Raw genomic sequence first — 21,509 nt, forward strand, 5'->3', positions numbered from 1 at the left:
AGCTTTTTCAGGCAAATCAAATGGCATTTAACCAATTGAACCCCAGGCAGCTTCCCTATTCTGGGAGGAACACAAAAAAGGCAGATCTACAAGCTCACGATTTGACGTGTTGTGGTCTTGTAGATATCTTTGGCAAAGAGTGTATACTCAATAAGTACATGCAACCAATTTCTCCATGACTAAAATAGATAGAGTTGGTGGCACGCTGGTAAGTTTTTTCGCTGTGTTTTGTGGATCCGAAAGTAGCAGGCTATCACTAGCTGTCAGCCTGTCACCAACGCCCCCACTAGAAAGTAGTAGTATGCTAGTCACTAACTGCATGTCAGCCTGTCACCAACGCCCCCCACTAGAAAGTAGTAGTAGGCTAGTCACTAACTGCATGTCAGCCTAGCTGTCACCAACGCCCCCACTAGAAAGTAGTAGTAGGCTAGTCAACTGCATGTCAGCCTAGCTGTCACCAGCCCCCACTAGACCGCATTAGACAGTATAAAGTAGTAGTAGGCTAGTCACTAACTGCATGTCAGCCTGTCACCAACGCCCCCACTAGACCACATTAGACAGTAGAAAGTAGTAGTAGGCTAGTCACTAACTGCATGTCAGCCTGTCACCAACGCCCCCACTAGACCGCATAGACAGTAGAAAGTAGTAGTAGGCTAGTTGCTAGTTGTCAGCCTGTCACCCAGCCGCCCCCACTAGACCCCACAGCTGCGGAAAATCGATCAAATCGACCTCAGTCCAATTTTTGTGGGGCGCTAGCCCCTCCTATGTCCAGCTTTTAGTGTGACCGATATTCGTCCGGAAAAACGCACCAGTGTGCAAACACCTTAAAACAAAGTACCCCTACGACCACTTTTCATTATGACGACAAGGTCAAGGTTCAAGTTCAACCGCTCAACTTTGCCGGTCGGAGTGCAGACTGTTGAGACAAATCATTTGAACAGAACAATTGGCAATTTAGGCATTTAGCAGACGCTCTTAATCTAGAACGATTTACAATAAGCAACAACACATGGTAATACATCAGATACATAATAGTCATCAAGGATCATAAGTAAACTAAGAACCTATCCATCTAACAGTGGAATATCTGTACAATGAAACTATAACTATTACTATACTGTATAGCTTCTGACTGGTTACCTGAGTGATTATGTTTACTTTTGTATTGTAGGTTAGTTTAGTTTAGTTTAGTTTATTTGCACATGTGTATATAATAACAACAATATGGTAAAATAAAAGAAATGTAAGAAATGTAAGAATGTAATACTTCAATAAGAAACAAGATTAGTTACATACATGATGTGCCGGAAGTGCCAAAAAAAACTTAAAGGGGCTTATCGAGTGGCCTTCCTATAGAAGCTACCAGTTGAGCTTAAATAACAGAATTAAGATATGAATAATATTGGTAGGCCTAAAGATAACAAAAATAATGATAATGATAAAAAATAATATCAAATAATAACATGACTAGGGCGTGTTGCCCAAGCTTTTTAATAAAAATTGCAGCAATTGTCTCTTAAAAGAACTGAGGCTAGTACAGACTCTGATATGAGACGGTAATATATTCCAAAAGTGTGGTCCTCTGAACTTGATGGAAAATTGGGCCGATGTTGTCCTGAAGAAAGCGGAATGAAGATCAATGGATGCTCTGGTGTAATGATTATGGATTTCGTTATTAAAATGGAATACATTTTGAAAACAGGCTGGGAGTAGTTTATGAATTGATTGGAATAAAAACATGCATATTTGAAGTTTGTTTATATCAAATGTAATGGGTATTGTAATTTGGTTATATTATTAGTATGTATTCCTTTTTTGTACTTGATTGGGTTTTTTAAACTAAAGTGTCCCCACACACCGGGCACGTTTTCGGATTTTTAGCGGCGTTTCTCCATGGGTTTTCCGAAAAACGCGCCCAGTGTGCAACCACCTTTACTGTATTTTTAGAAAGGTCTCCTGTGGATAGGTGGTGAAAATTAGCACATGTGCTAACACACTGTAAACAATGCATCTGCTAATTGTACAACTGTGCAATGAGCAATGTGATACTGTATGTCCATATCAAATAAATAAATATAAACCTGAGATTCATCGCTGTGTGAGCTCGTCATCCCGGTATGTTATGCAGGGGATAGAACCGAAGGCCAGCGGCAGGCTAGTGTTAAGTCGCAAAACATCAACTGATCTTTTGATTATTATTTTTTTCCCCCTAGTTTGTTTCCTAAAGACAGTTGAGTTTGTCTGAGGTGTACACATCAGAGTAAGGCGTGTCTGAACTGAGCAGGGGTGGAGCAGAAGTTGCTGGGGCAACTTCCGCATTAGAAGGGAAGAGAGAATCATATGTAGGAGGTTCGTCCGTGTGGTCGTCCTGTGGAGAAAGAAGACCAAAACAATTATTATGCTGCATGATGATACTGTAATTCAGTAAATGCACAATATGAGAAACTACTTGTGTATAAACAAAATTGTACTACTAAAAGTACAAAGTTATCAGCATCAAAATATTATTAAAGAACAAAATCGTTGCAATCCATTTAAAAAAGTAGTATGTCAAAAAACCTGAACTTTTGCCATGGATTTGAGAAGGCATTGTTTGTGCGCCAAAGAAACAGCATAAGACACCATTTCATTCAGCGCAGTTCCTTGACAGTTTATATGTTTCATTTATAGAGCGCTTTTCAAGGTTCTCAATTGTACTTTACATAAATAAATAAAAAGTTCTCAAAGTGGGGGCCAGGGAGGGAGGAGGGGGTACTAAATGGACCGTTAGAGGTTTGTAACTCTAAGAGTTATGGGGGTCCTTGAAATGTAAAAGTTTGAGAAACACTGGTATAGATAAACACATTTGAGGTGGAGAAATGATGATGTTTAAAACAGCTACCAGTGGGCCTGGGCAGTGGCTGAGCGGTCCAGGCACCTAGGCCGGTAATCCAGCCTGACGGCTTTGCTGCATGTCTTCCCCCATCTCTCTCCCCCTTTCCTGTCTAATTACTGTACCCTATCAATAAAGGCAAACATGCCAAAAAATATATCTAGCTACCAGTGGTGGCTGGGAAGTGGATCCAGGCTTGTTGTGGTAGAGTGGGTAAGAGTAAGTTGGTCCATGTGATGCACTGGGATGAGCTGAAGTGGAAGGCTGAGTGTTGTCCTGTAACTGAACCAAGATGTTGAAATAATAAAATAGCAGTTTGACAAGAACATGTGGACAGAGTTGCTTTAATACATCAAAGCAATATACATTGTGTTGGGTACTCACATCTGGTACTGCTTCAGTGTCAGGAACAGAGTGGTTCTTTCTAGTGGTCATCTTGCAGCAGCGCTTCCTCACATAGCAACAGCAGAACACCACCGTTAATATGCCGACAGAAGAAACAATATATCTGATGTACGGAGGAGAACGCTCTGAAAGAACAGAAAGAGGTGCCCTTGGTTGTTTACGTGAAACAGAAACTTAGATGAAATGCTCTTGACTCTTGACCACACTAACTATAAGCGAACCGTACCGCACCTTGAAACGAATTTCACAGGTTCTTGTAAATGATAGCCATGTCATCACAGAATTCAACACTCACGCTCTGTCCATTCAGGTACTTCCAATTTATTTAATAAAGCAATAATCATCTTTCGCTGAGGGATCATTGCTGCGCTGAGGAAGGCTTTGTAGTCAAAACGTGCCATCTCGGCCATGTTTTATTAAATAAATGAGAAGTACCTGAATGGACAGAACGTGAGTGTTGAATTCTGTGATGTTTTTTTTATTTTATTTTGCATAATATAACCTGAATTATAGCCAACAGTGTTGGCTATAATTCTGCGTATATAATGCAAACAACAACAACAAAAAACATCACAGAATTTCATGGGTTCTGGAAAGTATCAGGTTATAAAGGTTCTGGATTAGGCTACTCTTCAAAGTGGGAAAGGTGCTATCAGGATCAGTGCAGCAGAACTAAATGGTACTGTAAATGGTGCATTCATATAGCACCTTTATCCGAGGCACTTTACATAGATTGTGCATTATATTCACCCATTCACACACACATCCTTACACCGATGGCAGAGGAAACCATGCAAGCCACCAACCTGCTCATCGGGTTCAGAGCCTTGCTCAAGGACACTTCGACACTAACTCTGGGGGAGCCCGGGATCGAACTGGGAACCTCATGGTTCCAATTGGCCGCTCTACCCCTGAGCCACTGTCATCTCCCATAACTCACCTTTTACCTTCAGAAGCACTACGAGGGCCAGGTTGCCCTTCCAGTCAGTGAACTCAAAGCGACCTGAGTCTGATGGCCGGAGGTCCTCAATGGTGATATGTAGCGTCGGTCCAACTAGCTTTTGAAATCTGTCTTGAAACACTTCATACGTCAGTCTATTCAAGTCGCCTTGCTTCATCAGAAGCACTTTCTCGGAATGATCCGCATCTGCTTGAAAGGTCATGTCAAACAACACAGGGTCCATCCCAAATGTGATGTGGAGGTCCTCGCCCTGGCCTTGGACATAAGAGTACGGGTACCGCTCTGTAAGATGAGATAAAAAGGATGGCATTCAAATAAAACTCATTAAATTATGGAAGTCTGGATGAAATGCATCTCAGAGGATTATTTGCAGTGGTGGACAGTATCGAAGTACTTGATTTATATTTTTGTATTTTTTGAGACTTTCAATGACTGATGTACTTTTGCGTCTACTATATTTCTATGGAATGAAAAGTACATTATGAATTATCGGTAACAACTAAACCACATGAACCCCATGAGCCATATTCTGGGGGGCACACAAATAGCTGATCTACAAGCTCAAAATGCTTGTAGATTTGGTGTAGTAGATGGGGGAAAACAACGGTACAGTCGAAACTCAGGTCTGTTTCGTTAAGACTAGAGGTTTAACTCAATAAAACCTGAGGCCGAGTCTTCTAAAATCCTAACATCTGGTCTAGAGGGGGCAGGTGCCGGTCGAAAACAGGCGGTGGATCTATTGGTTCACCGATCTGAGCAGATCATCTTAGTATTATTGATATTTTTTTACATTTTTCTGTAAAATCTTTGAATTTCTAGTATCTATACTTTGACACAATTAACTGGGGTTGAGTACTTTGTCCACCACTGAGTTACTTGTGATACGATGTCAGATAATTCTATGTCATTAACCTTCAACTTGCATCCTGTTTCTGGAAATAAACTTGTGCTTTTCGTCTCTGAAGGTGTAATAGCCAACGTATTCATAGGTGATTTGGTTCATTATCCACTTGTTGTTCAGCAGCCTTCCTCTGCCTCCTGCCTCACTGGCTTGAGGGTTAGTGCGATTCCACAGGACCTGGGACAGGGTAAAAACATCAATCAATATAATAATTATTTATAATCAATAATCGGTCGTTTTATAAAATAATAGATCCCTGTTTTGTAGGGCTGGGTATCGAAATTAGGTTCCAATTAGGACACATTATCATTATAGGGGTCCAGTATTTTGATTTTCCTATAAATAAAGCGTACAACAAGCTTTACCTACACTGCTTTCCATATTGTAGACATTGACAATAATGATGTAACATTAGTTTACACATTGACAATTCAGCATTAGCTCAGCATTAGCTCTTGAAACATGTTACTAGTAAATATTATTTACTTCGGTTATCACTGAAAATGAAAATTTATTATATATTACATTTAACCTTTTTTCTATTCCATTATGAAAATCGATAAAAAATGGAATCGATCAGCAGAATCAGAATCGATCAAATCCTAATGATATACCCAACTCCACTATTTTGTATAACCAAACCAAACCAAATACACAACTTTCTGAAAAGACCCAATCCACAAGCTTGCAACGCAACACGTCGTAGATTGGCTATGTTCAATATACAGTAATTTAGTTATAAGTAGTTGTGATGTATAAATGATGTATAACATTATAATGTAAAAGTATAGAAAAAGTGCCCCTCGGGGCACATGCAGGTCTCCACCAGGCCAGGTCAGGTTATAGTAGGAAAGAGTGTGAAAGATTTCACGTAAATTGCACGCTGCGTTCATGATTTGAGGCTTTTTGTTCAAAACGGGCCAATCCAGCAAACTTTGAAGGCCAATGTTAGCCAATTAGGATGGAATATGAGATATTGGACAGATCCGTCTTGAGCACATGACTATAAGAGATAGTGTAGCCTAATGATTTGCGGGATTTTTGGACAGAATCTGGAGGAGTAATATTATAGCACCTCCTGGTTCAGATGTGAAAAATGCAGGTCAAAGGTTTTTCCTTGGCCTCTAGGGAGGGTGCATGCAACGTTTCGTGCATATTGGTGCAGTATGCAGTTATAGGTAAAAATGTGAAAATCTGCCTCATGGTGGCACTATAACAGGCAGAGGTTCATCATTGGCATCCAGGGAGTGTGTGCACAAAGTTAGGCATCGACCGGGTTAACGGTGCTGGAGATTAGCTGTACACAGACGGACGGACGGATGGATACACGGACGGAGTGCAAAACATACTCTCCCCATGCCTTCAGCTGGTGGAGACAACAATCACTAAGAAAATAATCTATAGTATAGTTGCAGCCCTACCTGTGACCCGTATGTGTTTTCCAGGGGAGTGAATTCCAGGGAATATGCATTATTGGGACATTTGAAGTAGTAGTCAGATGATCCAAACTCCTTTGTCACTTTACTTGAACAATCTAAACGTGCACACACGCGCACGCACACGCACACGCACACGCACACGCACACGCACACGCACACGCACACACACACACACACACACACACACACACACACACGATGCATATCATTATAGAGTATGTATGTTATCATAATAGCTCATAATAAACCACTACACCGATCAGCATCGAATGTCTTGTGCACACTCTCTGTCACCAGGACCACATAGAATCCCACTAAAGTGTTCCCATATACACATTCTATCAATATTTAACTTTTACTTCACTTTCTATAATGGAAGCTAGTAGAGCTCAAGACAGGATCGCAATACTATGATTACATCATCACTGAAAGTGTTCTCTCTTGTGGGGGTTAGAGGTAAATGGGAAGCAGAGCTTGACATAGCAGATGAACAGTGGGAAGAGGAAGTCCTAAGAGTCAATATTACATCCTTATGTGCTTGATTAAGTCTAATTCAGTTCAAGGTCCCAGATGACGGTAATTTAAAGACTTTTAAGATCTTTAATTAAATACCTAAAAAATGAATACATTGAAATGATATGAAAAAAGACCATTACCGCATCAAAAGTAATCAACAAACTAAACTATAAAAACTGATCAAACACTGGCCAAATTGTCAAATAATATGTGAGGCGTAGTGAGCAACAGCTATTTTCACATAATTTCTCTGTGTAAACTGAGTAAACTAAATGTAATGCCTCAACTCCTACAATTCCAAGTGCTTGTCAGGGTGCAGGGGGTCACCCAGTTCAAATATGTTCCAGTGGGTCCACAGTTAACCACTGTCCTAGAACAGCACTGGAACACACCAGATTGAAGTGTCATACGTCTCACCTTCGACTCCCAGTCTGAAGACAGTGAATGTGTGGCCCAACAAATTTTTAGATACAAGAAAACCCTCATCTCTCTCCGTCACCTCCCGTATAATAAACGTATCGGACGATATCTCGTAGTGTGGGTCCAACGTCTGGAAGAGAGGAGAACACAACAAAAACATAGACAACAAGAGTTAATTCTACCCTTGTAATCAGTTCAGCTTCAAGTTAGATCTTAGGATCCTAGGTCATAAACATAGTTGAAATATCCTCAACATGTGAATAACTCTTTGCTCACATTCAGAGAAGACAGGCACTATAAAATACTACTCCAATGGGGAATGGTTGTCCGAGTTTAGAACCCAGATGTCTAGATCCCTGACACAAAGATATCTGGGTTGTATATTGATCTATTCTAACTAGTATGAAAGGTGATGGAATGAAGTCTGTGAGAGGTGATGTGAGGGTGAATGTGAATTATCGCCTTGGATAATCGTGTCTTTCTTGAAAAGATGCGAAGAGAGGAGTACTACTGCTTGCATCTGTACGGAGCCCTGGAGTGGCCTTTGAGAGAGAGAAAAATAGGAATTATTAACTTGAGCGTTCAAGTTTGTAACTTGAGCGCTCAAGATACTAACAAGTTAATAATTAAATAAAACGTCTCTCTCTCAATGGCCACTCTGGATCCGGGACTCCGAACATCTGACCTCAAGGGTCAGATGTAATCACTCTTTACATAGGGCTTGACTGGATGCTTGTCACGATGACAATGCCAGACCAGATGGCTATAGATGCTTGTCACGATGCCAGTCTGTATCCATATATGGAGTTCTACAGTGGCATGATTATTGATTTCAGCACTAGATGTCTCTGTCGTCTCCATATATAGACCTCTCGTGAGAGGGAGTGAGAGCCTTCGTTAAAGACACACACACACACACACAACATATCTTTACCGTCCCATTCTCCATCATCACTGGTATCCTCTCCTCACTTGGTCTTATGGCCGTTGTGCCTGGTTTTGATGGCACGAAGAACAACTCTCGATGGAAGTAAAAGAGACCCGTTTCCGTCAAAGATATCGAAAATTCACTCCCATAGCATGCCTTTCTATGTCTCACATATCCATGTGAGCCTTAAAACACAGACAGAGACGAGAGATGTTATCAGAGCATAGACTGCAAGGAAATCGATCAAATGTTTGTATTATTTGTTGCAATTCAACATGCAGGATTAATTACCAGTGGTGGAAAGTAAAGTACACCGATTCAAGTATTGTGCTTAAAGGACAACTTTTTTTTAACCAAGGTTCATGTTAGGTTGATATTAGAGAAAGTAAAAGATGAGTGTTCATTTTTGTTCATTTGCTGCTTTCTTTCGTTTTAGGGATTTTAGCTATTTTTTACAGGGGGCGGAGGCATTCTAACATGGGGCTAAATATGCATTTTTTATTTGTTTTACAAAATGTTATAGCAATTTTCTTTTTTTTATTATTTACTATAGTCCTACTAGACTCCAGGAAATTACATCTGGCCACAAAAGATCACAGGATCTAAGGGGGAGGTGACAAACTGACGTATTGAGCGTACAACACATGGCAGCCCCCTATAGACTAGTACCCCCTTCACATTCAGTAGGCCCTGTGATCCTTTGTGGCCAGATATAATTTTGGGGGTCTAGTAGGACTATAGTAAATGAGAAAATAAATCGCTATAAACATTTGTAAACAAATAAATATTTAGCCCCATGTTCGAATGTCCCCGCCCCCCTGTAAAAAATAGCTAAAAATTAAAAATTAAATTAAAATTAAAAAGCAGCAAATTAATAACACTTATCTTTTACTTTCTCTAATAACCTAAAACATGAACCTTGGTTGAAAAAAAAACAAATTTGTCCTTTTACATTACCTCAGTATTTAAACATTACATTCAATACTTTATATACTCCACTACTACAATTATTTGAAATAGAAGCTAATAAAATAGAAAATACATTTTCAGGTAGGCCGCCAATTTCAGCCAAGTTATTTATAAGCCTCAACAATTTTCTGCTCTTCTTTGCCTTCAATTTTAATTCTTGTCACTCCTCGATATCGGCATGAGACAGAGACCGTTACTTACCAGCACATGCACATGACAGCATCACTAGAAATAGAAGTGACATTGTGACATGTCCTTCACAGAGAGAAGCTAGACTAAAAATCCACCAACAGCTGGTATTAATGTCCAATAAATACGGGTAAAAGGCTACTATTATTCTTGTTTTATGGCGGCAGCGCCAGCGGCAGATCAGTTGGCAAACGTGGCACTCAAAGAAACATTTTCAGAGCAACGCACACCCTTTATTACTCTATGATGTACACAAACAAACCTCCGCCCACGTGACACTGACTTCTGCGTCAATTTCTTTCCTTTTCGGGGTGGTTGGCATCATTACCGCCACCTGCTGGAGTAATATATTCACAGTGCAAAACATACAAAGTGATCCATTCAGATTTCAGAATACAGTGCATTCTTGACTTTATGATAAACTTTATTGCAGACACAATAGGCCCATATACAAAAAACAATAAAACACAGATATATTCTAAGTAACAGACTATTTTCACTCCATACTATAATAAGTGGTCATGAGTTGGTGAAAACCCTTCCGTCAGGCAGTGGCACACAGTGAATTATCTTATTATTTTGTTATTTTTAGTGTCTCACGGCGGATGGCTGACATAACCAAACAAAACAAACGTGGAAAACAAAAAATCGGGGAGGGTTCCTCCAGTTAATCTTTACCATCATCCATATTCAATACAATAAAATAAAAAATTAATTCAAATATAAAGTCACATAATAAGGCACGTGACCACAGTCCATCTAGTTCTAACGACCTGATCCCCAAGTACAACCACATATGCATTTAATACAGGTAAGGTAAGTCAGTGCAGTGTTCACCAAAGTGATCCTCTTGCTTCCATACGCTGTCCATTCCTACGCCCCAGACTCTGAGGGCTAAGATGGTGTGAATGCTTCCCATAAAGTAATGTCCAAGTCTTCTCCAGTGACATGCAGTACATTCAAGAATCTCCTGGCCACATAATTCTAGCATCATCTTGAATCTTATGAATATGATTCTTGTCAAATGACAAAAGGTTTTTATCAGTTATTTCATGACTTTCATAAATAAATCTTATGGGTAAACTGTGTATTTGAGAAAGAAGCGGAAAAATAATGTTTTGGGTGCAATGAAATATGGCATTTTATACCAAATCTCCTGGCGTCCTCTGGCCTCCCTCTCCTTACAATTTGACACATCGGGAACCCCTGGGGAGTTAGTTCCAGTACATATAGGGTGTTGCAACGACACACAGGCTGGTAAAAGAAACTACCTTTGGACTTTGTTGAATTGTAAACATAAACAAGATGTAGCTATCAGAAGTATGTATAGCCCTTAAAGCACTCACGCCGTCTCTCTCTCGCTCTCTCATGTCAGCTCCTGCCGTCAAATCCTCACCGTTTATCAATTTCGAGTTATCCAGCTCACAGACAGTGAGTTTACCAAGAGGATACCCCACCATCTGATGAGCTTGTGAGCAGTCAAATACAAAAATGAAAGCATAGGCTAAATACATGAGCATACAATGTATACAAAGTGTTGGAGCCGTAAGGAAAATCAACAGTCAATGAGAACCTGAGATTCAGCGGTCTGTGAGATCGTCATGCCGGTACGTTATGCAGGGGATAGACCGATGTTAAGCAGCAAAACAAATGATCGTTAGATTATATTTTTTCCCCTAGTTTGTTTCCTAAAGAAAATTTAGTTTGTCTGAGGTGTACACATCAGAGTAAGGCGTGTCTGAACTGAGGGGTGGAGCAGAGGGGAACGTCTTTCCCTTCAGCTCAAACTGGGGTTCAGCACCAGAAGGGAAGAGAGAGTCATATAGAGGAGGTTCCTGTGATCCTGTGGCCCCCGCCTGGAGAAAGACACAAAAAAAGAAAAATAATATACTTTTAAATGCACAATATGATAAATTCATTGTAGTTATATATAAAAACGTTACAAAAGTTACAAGTAAAGGACGTTTTTCAAAAATACAAAAGTATCAGCATCAAATATAGCATATAGAAAATAGCCTTAGTATAAAAAAAGGAGTAATGGTATGTTTTGTAATAATAATAATATGCAGAGTAACAGATACAATGGGGCCCAGCTATGGAACAGCTATACAGCAATCTCATCAAATTCTACTTCATTAAATCATTTCAAACATAAGCTTAGAACCTGTTTAATTGACCAGATCACTTAATTATATTTATTTATATTATCTCTTTTTTTCTCTAATCATGTCTTAAGGTAGATAACCAAGTATTCTAATCATGTAGTTTTATATTTTTATATACTGCAATCATGTACTTTGGAAATTCTATATTTCTGGTTTACAATCATGTTCTGGATGTTTTATTGTGTCTTACATAGGTAGAGGCCATGTATAAGCCCCTTGGGCTTTTTCCCCTCATCCTAGCACAATAAAATAAGCTAAAAAGTACATCAACAAAGGGCTTAGCGGAAACGAGGCTTTGGGTTTAAGCACATAGCTATTTGCCTTTCCTATTCAATATAGGTATGGAGTGAGTCCATACCTCAGGTTGAGATGAGCTCATATGAGGGTCTTCAGGACCAGGCACCTGTAAGATAAACAATCCTTATCAATTCTGATCTGTGATCTGTCAGGGTATAGATCAGTGGTTCTCAAAGTGGGGGACAGGGACCCTCAGGGTTCTAAATTGATCTTTACAAATCTGTAACTCAGAGTCTACAAATGGAACAGTTATGGGGGTCCTTGAAATGTATACGTTTGAGAACCACTGTTATAGTTAAATACATTTCAGGTGGACAAGTTATTATGATGTATAAAACAGCTACCAGTGGTGGCTGGGAAGTGGATTCAGGCTCGTTGTGGTAGAGTGGGTAAGAGTAAGTTGGTCCATGTGATGCACTGGGATGAGCTGAAGTGGAAGGCTGAGTGTTGTCCTGTAACTGAACCAAGATGTTAAAACAAATCTAACAAACAAACAAAAAAAGCAGTTTGACAAGAATGTGGACAGAGTTGCTTACATCATAGTAATATACATTGTGTTGGGTGTACTCACATCATGGTAATATTATTATACATTGTGTTCAATGTGTTGGGTACTCACATCATGGTAATCTGGTGCTGCTTCAGTGTCAGGAACAGAGTTCTTTCTAGTCTTCTTGCAGCAGCGCTTCCTCACATAGCAACAGCAGAACACCCCCGTTAATATGCTGACAGCAGCAACAATATATCTGACGTACGAGGGATACCGCTCTGAAAGAACAGAAAGAAGTGCCCTGGGTTGTTTACGTGAAACAGAAACTTTGACTAGATTAAAGGCTCTTTTTCAAACACAAGAACTAAAAGAACTGTACCGTGCCTTGTAACAGAATTCACAGGTTCGTTTTGTTCATACTGTATGCAGCTTGGTTTCACAATCTAATTTGGGCCCTGCTCAGGAGGAGTTACTACTAACCTTCAGTTCTGGGAACCCAAGAACTCAGAACTAATACTTTCAACATTTGACTAAAATAGCTAATCTACAAGAACTTGTATTGTCACTGTCGATACAAGTTATAAATCAGTGCTGGTCTGTGTGTGGGTTTTACAAATGTTGAACCAATGAAAGGTATTGAAAGCGCTTGAAAAGCGATTCTGATGTAACCTACTAATTCCATTGGATCCTCAAACTGTCTATTCAAAAAGCAACCTAACTCCAACTTGTGGAGATAGTCCATCATTGATTAGAAAGTCATTAATGATCAAAAACCTCCTAACTCCACAATAACTGTATTTGGGTAAAGTGATGATAATATAAGGACACATTCAAGTATCTGATAATGTATAGTCACGATACCAACTTTGATGTGGCAGTATTGTGTTGTTCTAAAAACATTTATTTTTTCTTAATTTCCTGAAAAGTTAATATTTTGGACATAGCTGGTTTCTGACCGAAAGCAGACAAATCCTGTAAAGAATGATAGCCAGCACTCACATTCTGTCTATTCATGTACTTATCGTTTATTCCTTAGGAATCATGATTGCGCCAATATCGGTACCCATCGGCAAAATAAAGTAAAAACAGCGCCCTCTTTCCCTTTGAATTAATTAACAGTCTGTCTCTGTCTATGATTGCGCAGACTCTGAAGAAGGCTTTGTAGTTGAAACTTGTCCACTGGGTCATTCTGCTTTATTAAATAAATGAGAAGTACCTGAATGGACAGAACGTGAGTGTTGGCTATCATTCAGGTTATAATGCAAACAAACAAACAAACACAAAAAAAAAACAGGTATCAGGTTATAAAGGTTCTGGATTACTCTTCATAGTGGGTAAGGGCCATTAACGTGCTATCAGGATCAGTGCAGCAGAACTCACCTTTTACGTCCATATACACTACGAGGGCCAGGTTGCCCTTCCAGTCAGTGAACTCAAAGCGACCTGAGTCTGATGGCCGGAGGTCCTCAATGGTAATATACAGCGTCGGTCCATCTAGCTTTTGAATTCTACCTGTAAACGCCGTGTTGTACTCCTGGAGTTCACCTGCCTTCATCAAACGCTCTTTCTCTGAAACTTCCGCATCTGCTAGAAAGGTCATGTCAAAGAGCACAGGGTCCATCCCAAATATGATGTGGAGGTCCTGGCCCTGGATTTTGTCTTGAACGTACTGGTACGTCTCTGTAATATGAGATAGAAGGGATGGCATTCACAGAAAACTCATTAAATTATGGAATTAAGTCTGGATGAAACGCATGTCAGAGGATAATTTGGACAGTACATTACAAATATCCAATCTACAAGTTCAAAACACTTGTAGGTCAGCTATTTTTGCAGAAGAGATGAGGTATAGTAGATGGGGTATGGTATGGAGATCAGCTATTTTCACTACTATTGATATTATCTGTACATTTCTGGAAAATCTTTGAATACGTATCTATACTTTGACTCAATTAACTGGGGTTGAGTACTTGAGCCCACCAGAGTTATTTGTGATACAATGTCAGATAATTCTCATTCATTAACCTTCAACTAGCATCCTGTTTCTGGAAATTGATTTGTGGTTTTCGTCTCTGAAGGTGTAATAGCCGACGTATTCATAGGTGATTTGGTTCATCATCCACTTGTTGTTCCGCAGCCTTCCCCTGCCTCCTGCCTCACTGGCTTGCGGGTTAGTGCGATTCCACAGGACCTGGGACTTGGTACAAATGTAAAAAAAAAGAAAATCGATAAATCGATAATTGAATAAAATAATTGATTCCAAGCTTTAACCGCTACTGTTTCCATTGTGTTGACAAGATATGGAATAAACGCATCCACGATTACTATTCATTAATGTTGACAATTAACATTCATTTACAGAGACAATTCAGCCTTATCTCTATCTCAGGTACTACTAACATACACAGTTTCTAATAATATTTACTTCAGTATTTTGATTTATTTTTTATATATATTGTTTTTACCATTATGGAACTGATAAGAACCGGAATCGATCAAAACTGAAAAATACCCCCCCCCCCAAAAAAAAGAAATAGGAAAAATCCTAAAGTTTGTGATGATTCAATTACAGGTATTCAATTAATTGAACAAATATTCGAAAGAATAATCACTAAGAAAATAATCAATAATAAATTGCAGCCCTACCTGTGTCCGGTATGTTCTTTCCAGGGGAGTGAATTCCAGGGAATATGCATTATTGGGACATTTGAAGTAGTAGTCAGATCCAAACTCCTTTGTCACTTTACTTGAACAATCTAACGCACACCCACACCCACACACACCCACACCCACACCCACACCCACACCCACACACACACACACACACACACACACACACACACACACACACACACACACACACACACACACACACGATTGACGCTTAATAATGAAAGTGACAGGGGTTAACTGACATTACAGTGAAATAATGTGGTCAGGACTCGTCGTGATGCATTTGGCTGGCTCTGAAAGAGTCTCGCTGTCTATAAAAGGGTGTTTCTGTGTGTCTACATGTAGGCCTGTGTCTGTCACAATTATTTTGCAAGTTTTGTTTACAAAGCCTAGTCTCGCGAAGCCAGACAACTATTCCACAATCTCAGAATGCTGTATAGAGTCTGGAACTACACGCCCTGAAAAGCAGAGAAAGGGAGTTGTCATTCTGTTCTTCATGTCTGTCCATGGAAATATATATTTTTAAATATCTTTAACATTTATTTTTGAATTTCCATTTCGGATAAGCAGCAGGCTAAATAGGCTTTGATTATTTGGATTTACATTAGGACAAATCTGCGGTCGCGAAGCGACGCGTTGTGAGCGTGTAGACCTGCTTTTTTCACTAGTTTGGGTACCGGGGAGACATCAAAGTTTTTGTTTTGGGTCACCACCAGTTTGGGAAACACTGATTTACATAAATCCTAGAACAGCACTGGAACAGATGAGGCTGAAGTGTCATATGTGGTCTCACCGTTGACTGATAGTCTGAAGAAAGTGAACTTTGTTTCATAAGAGAAAAAACCCTCATCTCTCTCTGTCACATCCCGTATAATGAACTTATCAGACGATATCTCGAAGCGTGGGTCCAACGCCTGGAATTGGGGAGAACATGAAAACAGAGACGAGAGTCAATTGTAATTCACCATTTGTCAGCCTTCTGATTGGTCCCTGACTGACTAACCCTTTCTGCCTTGTTCCGCCTTGTTTATGTTGAATTAGCTAAAACATCATTTTTGGAAAAAAGCTAAAAACAAAAATGATATGCCCAGTCACCATGCAGCATCTGTGATGTTCCTTTTTACTGACACCAAGTTTAAAATAAGAATTGAATGCACAGAATATCAATACAAAGCAACTGAAAAACCTGTTATTTCAATGGTAGTGGATGGAGAAAGGATTTTTGTCCAACCACGAAACAGCAATGGGTGCAAAGAGGGGCACAACCACGGGTTGGACTTGACAAAGGGTGAATTCTACCCTTGTAATCGGTTCCGCTTCAAGTAAGATTTTAGGATCCGCCATAAAGGTTAATCCTCGATTAAACAATCACAGGTGTTGACATGAGAGCAGCAAAGAAGCAAGTCAAATGTCCTCAAACCAGGTCGGAAATGTAATCACTTCAGGTTCAGGTGCAAGGCTACTTCCTACTGAGCATTTTTCGGCTTTTAGACGTCTAAATGACACTGAAACTGGGGTGAAAATAGTCTAAAAATGAAAGTTTTTTAGCAGTCTAGGCTTAGATTAGACGTTGAAACAACGTTGTTTCAACGTCTATATATAGACGGTCTACATTTAGACCTTGATTAGCTAATCAAGGTCTTAGCTAATCAAGGAGTTTTTTAGCCTAGACTGCTAAAAAACTTTCATTTTTAGACTATTTTCACCCCAGTTTTTAGACCATTTTTTAGCCATTTAGACGTCTATTAGACTACAAAAATGCTCAGTGGGTTGGCTTGTGGTGTTGTATATTTTGTCAAGAGTAGGCCTATATAATGGCGGGTTCAAAAGTTATGGGGCCCTCCGAAATTAAAATGTTTTGAGAACCACTTAAGTAAGAGATTATATCCCATGTAGGGATGTTAATAGATAATCGATTAATCTTTCTGTTAATGTAATGCTGTCTGCGTGCGCACGTGGCCGAGGAATGCACATGTGGACCGGTTAAAAACCACCTTGGTGGTAGTCACAGAAACGTCTCTGCTTTTGCATGTGATGTGACAGACAAGACAGTGCACTATTCATTTATTTGATTAAGGTGTCTTGCCTTTTGGAATCATTTCTACCGTAAGCCTAATTGCCCAGAATGGACATCCCTGGAGCTAAAGTCGTGTAGGGATTTATCACTTCCAGCTATTCTTAGTACACCGCTTGGCCACCCCCTGCCTGATTCAATAACTAACCCGGTGGTGCGTCATACGCTGAGAGTGTGGGCCCAGTTCAGGAAAACTTATAATTATAGAGACCTCTCCCTGGTCAGTCCTGTTGCTTCCAACCACCTTTTTGTTCCATCAATGCAAGACATGACCTTTCAGAGTTGGCATGGAAAGGGCATCAAATGGTTTAAAGACCTATTTATAGAAGGGAGCTTTGCATCCTTTGATCAAATTTCAAAGAAATATAGTCTACCGAGACCACACTTCTACAGATTTTTGCAGGCCCGACATTATGTGAGCTCTGCTCTATACTACCTGGCTTCCCTAATAAGCCTAATGCTAACCCTATTGATGATTTTCTGTCTTTTGACCCAACGATTAAGGGCACCATTTCAATATTATATGATATCATTTCAAATTCGAGGCCAGCGCCCTTAGATAAGATAAAGGCCGACTGGGAACATGATCTGGGGCTCACACTGTCTGATGAAGTATGGGATTCTATTTTTTCTTCTATACACAAGTCTTCTCTTTGTGCACGACATTGCTTAGTGCAGTTTAAAATAGTCCATAGAGCTCATTATGTCTAAGGCTAAACTGGCTAGTATTTATCCTGACGTAACTCCTACCTGTGACAAGTGCAAGAGCGGTGATGCAACTTTGATCCATCAATATTGGATGTGTCCTAAATTACAACCATTTTGGGGGAATGTGTTCAATACTCTATCCAACATCCTACATCAAAATCTAGACCCAGATCCCTTAGTGGCTCTCCTTGGCACTGCTGGAAGGGATGACCTTCCTCTAACACGCATAGAGTGTCGTATGGTCGACTTTGCCTTGTTGCTCGCTAGGCGTGCCATTCGGCTCAAATGGAAGGATGCTGCCCCGCCCGTGCTCCGCCAGTGGCTTCGTGATATAATGTCCTGTCTCGAGTTGGAGATGTTAAGGTTTTCAATTGCCGGCTCTGAGAAAATGTTTTACAAGACCTGGGGCCCGTTTATGACATTCTACCACAACACACAAACTGCATAGTGTGCCGTGCCTATGCCTCGGCCAACGCCAAACCACAACAGAAACAAAATCTGCTCTGCTATGAAAAATCTGCTTTTTATTATTATTATCTTTTTATTTATTTATTTTTAGTAATTATGTATGCATGTATTTTTGTTTATATGTGTATTGTATATAGGTATATTTATTTATTCATTTTATTTCCTCCAGACTGTTTTTCCGACTATCCTTGGGATTGTAAAAACCTGCCACTTATGAACTAACTGGTTAATCGATCAATAAGGTTATCAATTAATGAATGAATCGATAATTGACATCCCTACTCCCATATCTTACTCACCGTCCCGTTCTCTGTGGACACTCTTATCCGATCAGTGACTGGTATCCTGGTGCTGCCTGGCTTAACTGGCAGGAAGAACCAGCCTCGACGAAAGGTAAGGATGGGCGTTTCATCCACAGATATAGTCAAATCACTCCCATAGCATACCTCTTTATATAGTCCATATGAGCCTTCAAACACAGACAGGGAGAGGTTAATCATCTAATAAACTAGCTGCAATTTGCAACACTTGCATTGCAAATCTATTCTAGAGTTGCATTGTCCTCCATTGACAGCCAATTCATCAAATAGAAATTCCGATCTGCTTGTATTAAACAACGTTAAACTCACCGACATTGCTGCTGTATGGCAAGCTTGAATGATCCTCTTTCAATTTGCAAAGGGTTTGTTTCATAAAAATCAACCGTACACTTGTTATGAGCTACTTTCTGTCAAGAAATTCCACGCAGGAGATTATTTTTCTAAGTGTTGGAGTTTGGAAGCGCTCATTTTCATTAACTCGTCACCTTCAGCCTCCTGCATTATGTGCAAGCTGACAATAAAGTTGTATCATATCGTAAATTCGAAACAGGTGGTACACAGGGCCGTTCAGTGACTTCGACAAGCACTTCCAACAGAAAAAGAATCACCTGCATGGAATTTATTGACAGATAGTAGCTCATAACATGTCTACGGTGGATTTTTATGAAACAAACTGCAGATGTAAAGAGGATTATCCAAGCTTGCCCTACAGCTGCAATGTTGGCGAGTTTAACGTTGTTTAATACAAGCAGATCTGATTTCTATTTGATCAATGGGCTGTCAATGGAGGGTATTGCAACTCTAGATTCAACCCAATATAAAAAAAGATCTAGTGTTTGAAATTGTGACTACTATTAAACTAGAGAACAGGGGTTGGCATGAGAGCATTGTCTGCAAAGAAATCCATCAAAATGTTTGTATTATTAATATTTGCACTTTTGCAGGTATCGAGTTCAGGATTAATAACCATTGGTAGAAAGTAAAGTATTTATTCTCAATTAATGTACTCAATCAGGTACTTATACTTCACTTAAGTATTTCCAATTTTGTAATACTTGATATACTCCAATACATCATAGAGGCAAGACAAGTTTTGTAGATAAAAAAATAAATAATAATAAAAACAGTCAATCTACAAGCTCACAGTGCGTTGCGAGGTTGTAGATGTGTCACTTTTGAAAGATTGTCAAATTTTACAATTTTTTAAATTCTGCATAATGAGTATTTACTTTTGACACTTTCAAAAAAAGGTAGGGTAAGTGTATGTGATATTACATTTGTTGTTACGTCAGATGTCTATATTCTGATCAGTAATAATGCTATGTAGAGTTATCCTTAATGAATCAAGAAGACTATCATGTATTTTATCAGGTCCACCATGGTCCTTTATTTTTCTTATTTAACACTTATTTTAACAAATCACTGCACCTTTTAATGCCGATACTTTTGTACTTTTACTCAAGTACAAACACATGTTGAATACAGGACCGCACGCACGCACACACGCACACACACACACACACACACACACACACACACACACACACACACACGTGTGTGTGGTACATTTAGTATACAATCAGAGTACTTTTCCACCAATCCCTTGCTTTTGCATTACCATTTATATCCATGAGAACATGGCAGAGTTAAATACTTACCAGCACATGCACATGACAGCATCACTAGAAATAGAAGTGACATGTCCAGAGAGAAGCTAGAAGACTGCTGCTAAAGACTGAAGAAGACACGATCTAACAACAACAGCTGTTATTAATGTCTAATAGATACAGGTTAAAAGCCACAATTCATCTTCTAATTGTTGTTTGTTTTACGGGAGCTGGCATCCAAATATTATTTTTCAGGGCTAGGCTAGCTCTTTGAGGTCGTAAACAAACCAAACTCGGAAGTTGGAACTCCGACCACGTGACAACTCATTCTGCGATTTCTTGCCTTTTCGGGGTGGTTGGCATCATTACTGCCACCTGCTGTGCTGGAGTGATATCTTCACAGTGCAAACCATGATGCAAATTGCACAAAGTGCAAACCATATAGCAGTGGTTCCCAAACTTTTTCATGTCAAGGACCCCCAAATTGACACTAATAGCCCACGGACCCCATTTGAAAAAAAATATGCCAGGGAGCCCCATAGAAGATTTTTACAGCTCTAGCAGAGATTCTCAACCCGTTTCATTTCAAGGACTCCCAGTTTGACATGCATTAGTCTACGGACCCCCATTTAATGGCATTTCTATCTCTGGGACCCCCAATTTATATTGTAAAATCACTTTTAGTTTAACTCAGTGTACAAATTTGTATTTGCATTTGTACACTCAGTTAGACCTATAGGGTCCATTTGGTTCCAAACTATCATTTAGCTGGGGACCCCCTGGAACTCCCTGCTGTGGGTCCTTGACATTAAACGGGTTGAGGATCTCTGCTAGAGCCGTAAAAATCTTCTTATGGGGCTCCCTGGCATATCTCTTCAAATGGGGGTCCGCAGGCTAATTAGTGTCAATTTGAGGTCCTTGATATAAAAAGGTTTGGGAACCACTGCTGTAGATTAATAATTTCCAGTAGCTACTTGTAAGTTGTCAATCACAGTTCAGATCCATCTCCTGTGTTTAACTTCCAAATGCAGTAAATGCATCACCAGATTCCATTATAACTAAGAATGTTAAGTTTATTACACTTCGGTTGGCAGGTTGATTTAACTT

At 39.7% G+C, this 21,509-nt stretch overlaps 2 protein-coding genes across 2 annotated transcripts; both read right to left on the reverse strand.

Moving 5' to 3' along the window:
- Nucleotides 1-737: 737 nt before the first annotated feature.
- LOC306916231 (uncharacterized protein) lies at nt 738-9,709 on the reverse strand. Its single transcript, XM_079494041.1, has 9 exons — nt 9,613-9,709; nt 8,449-8,627; nt 7,512-7,644; nt 6,561-6,673; nt 5,151-5,316; nt 4,218-4,520; nt 3,257-3,402; nt 3,041-3,154; nt 738-2,368 (listed from the first exon to the last, which is right to left on the reverse strand). The coding sequence occupies exons 1-9, from the start codon at nt 9,653-9,655 to the stop codon at nt 2,222-2,224; spliced, it is 1,344 nt and encodes a 447-aa protein (XP_079350167.1). The 5' UTR covers nt 9,656-9,709; the 3' UTR covers nt 738-2,221.
- Nucleotides 9,710-9,863: 154 nt separating this feature from the next.
- LOC306916527 (uncharacterized protein) lies at nt 9,864-20,718 on the reverse strand. Its single transcript, XM_079494417.1, has 10 exons — nt 20,454-20,718; nt 18,775-18,944; nt 16,019-16,139; nt 15,199-15,308; nt 14,578-14,749; nt 13,933-14,232; nt 12,682-12,830; nt 12,407-12,520; nt 12,124-12,168; nt 9,864-11,456 (listed from the first exon to the last, which is right to left on the reverse strand). The coding sequence occupies exons 1-10, from the start codon at nt 20,494-20,496 to the stop codon at nt 11,289-11,291; spliced, it is 1,392 nt and encodes a 463-aa protein (XP_079350543.1). The 5' UTR covers nt 20,497-20,718; the 3' UTR covers nt 9,864-11,288.
- Between the last annotated feature and the right edge of the window lie 791 nt (nt 20,719-21,509).

Source organism: Electrona antarctica (genome assembly GCF_951216825.1).
Source record: "Electrona antarctica genome assembly, chromosome: 23".
NCBI lineage: Eukaryota > Metazoa > Chordata > Actinopteri > Myctophiformes > Myctophidae > Electrona > Electrona antarctica.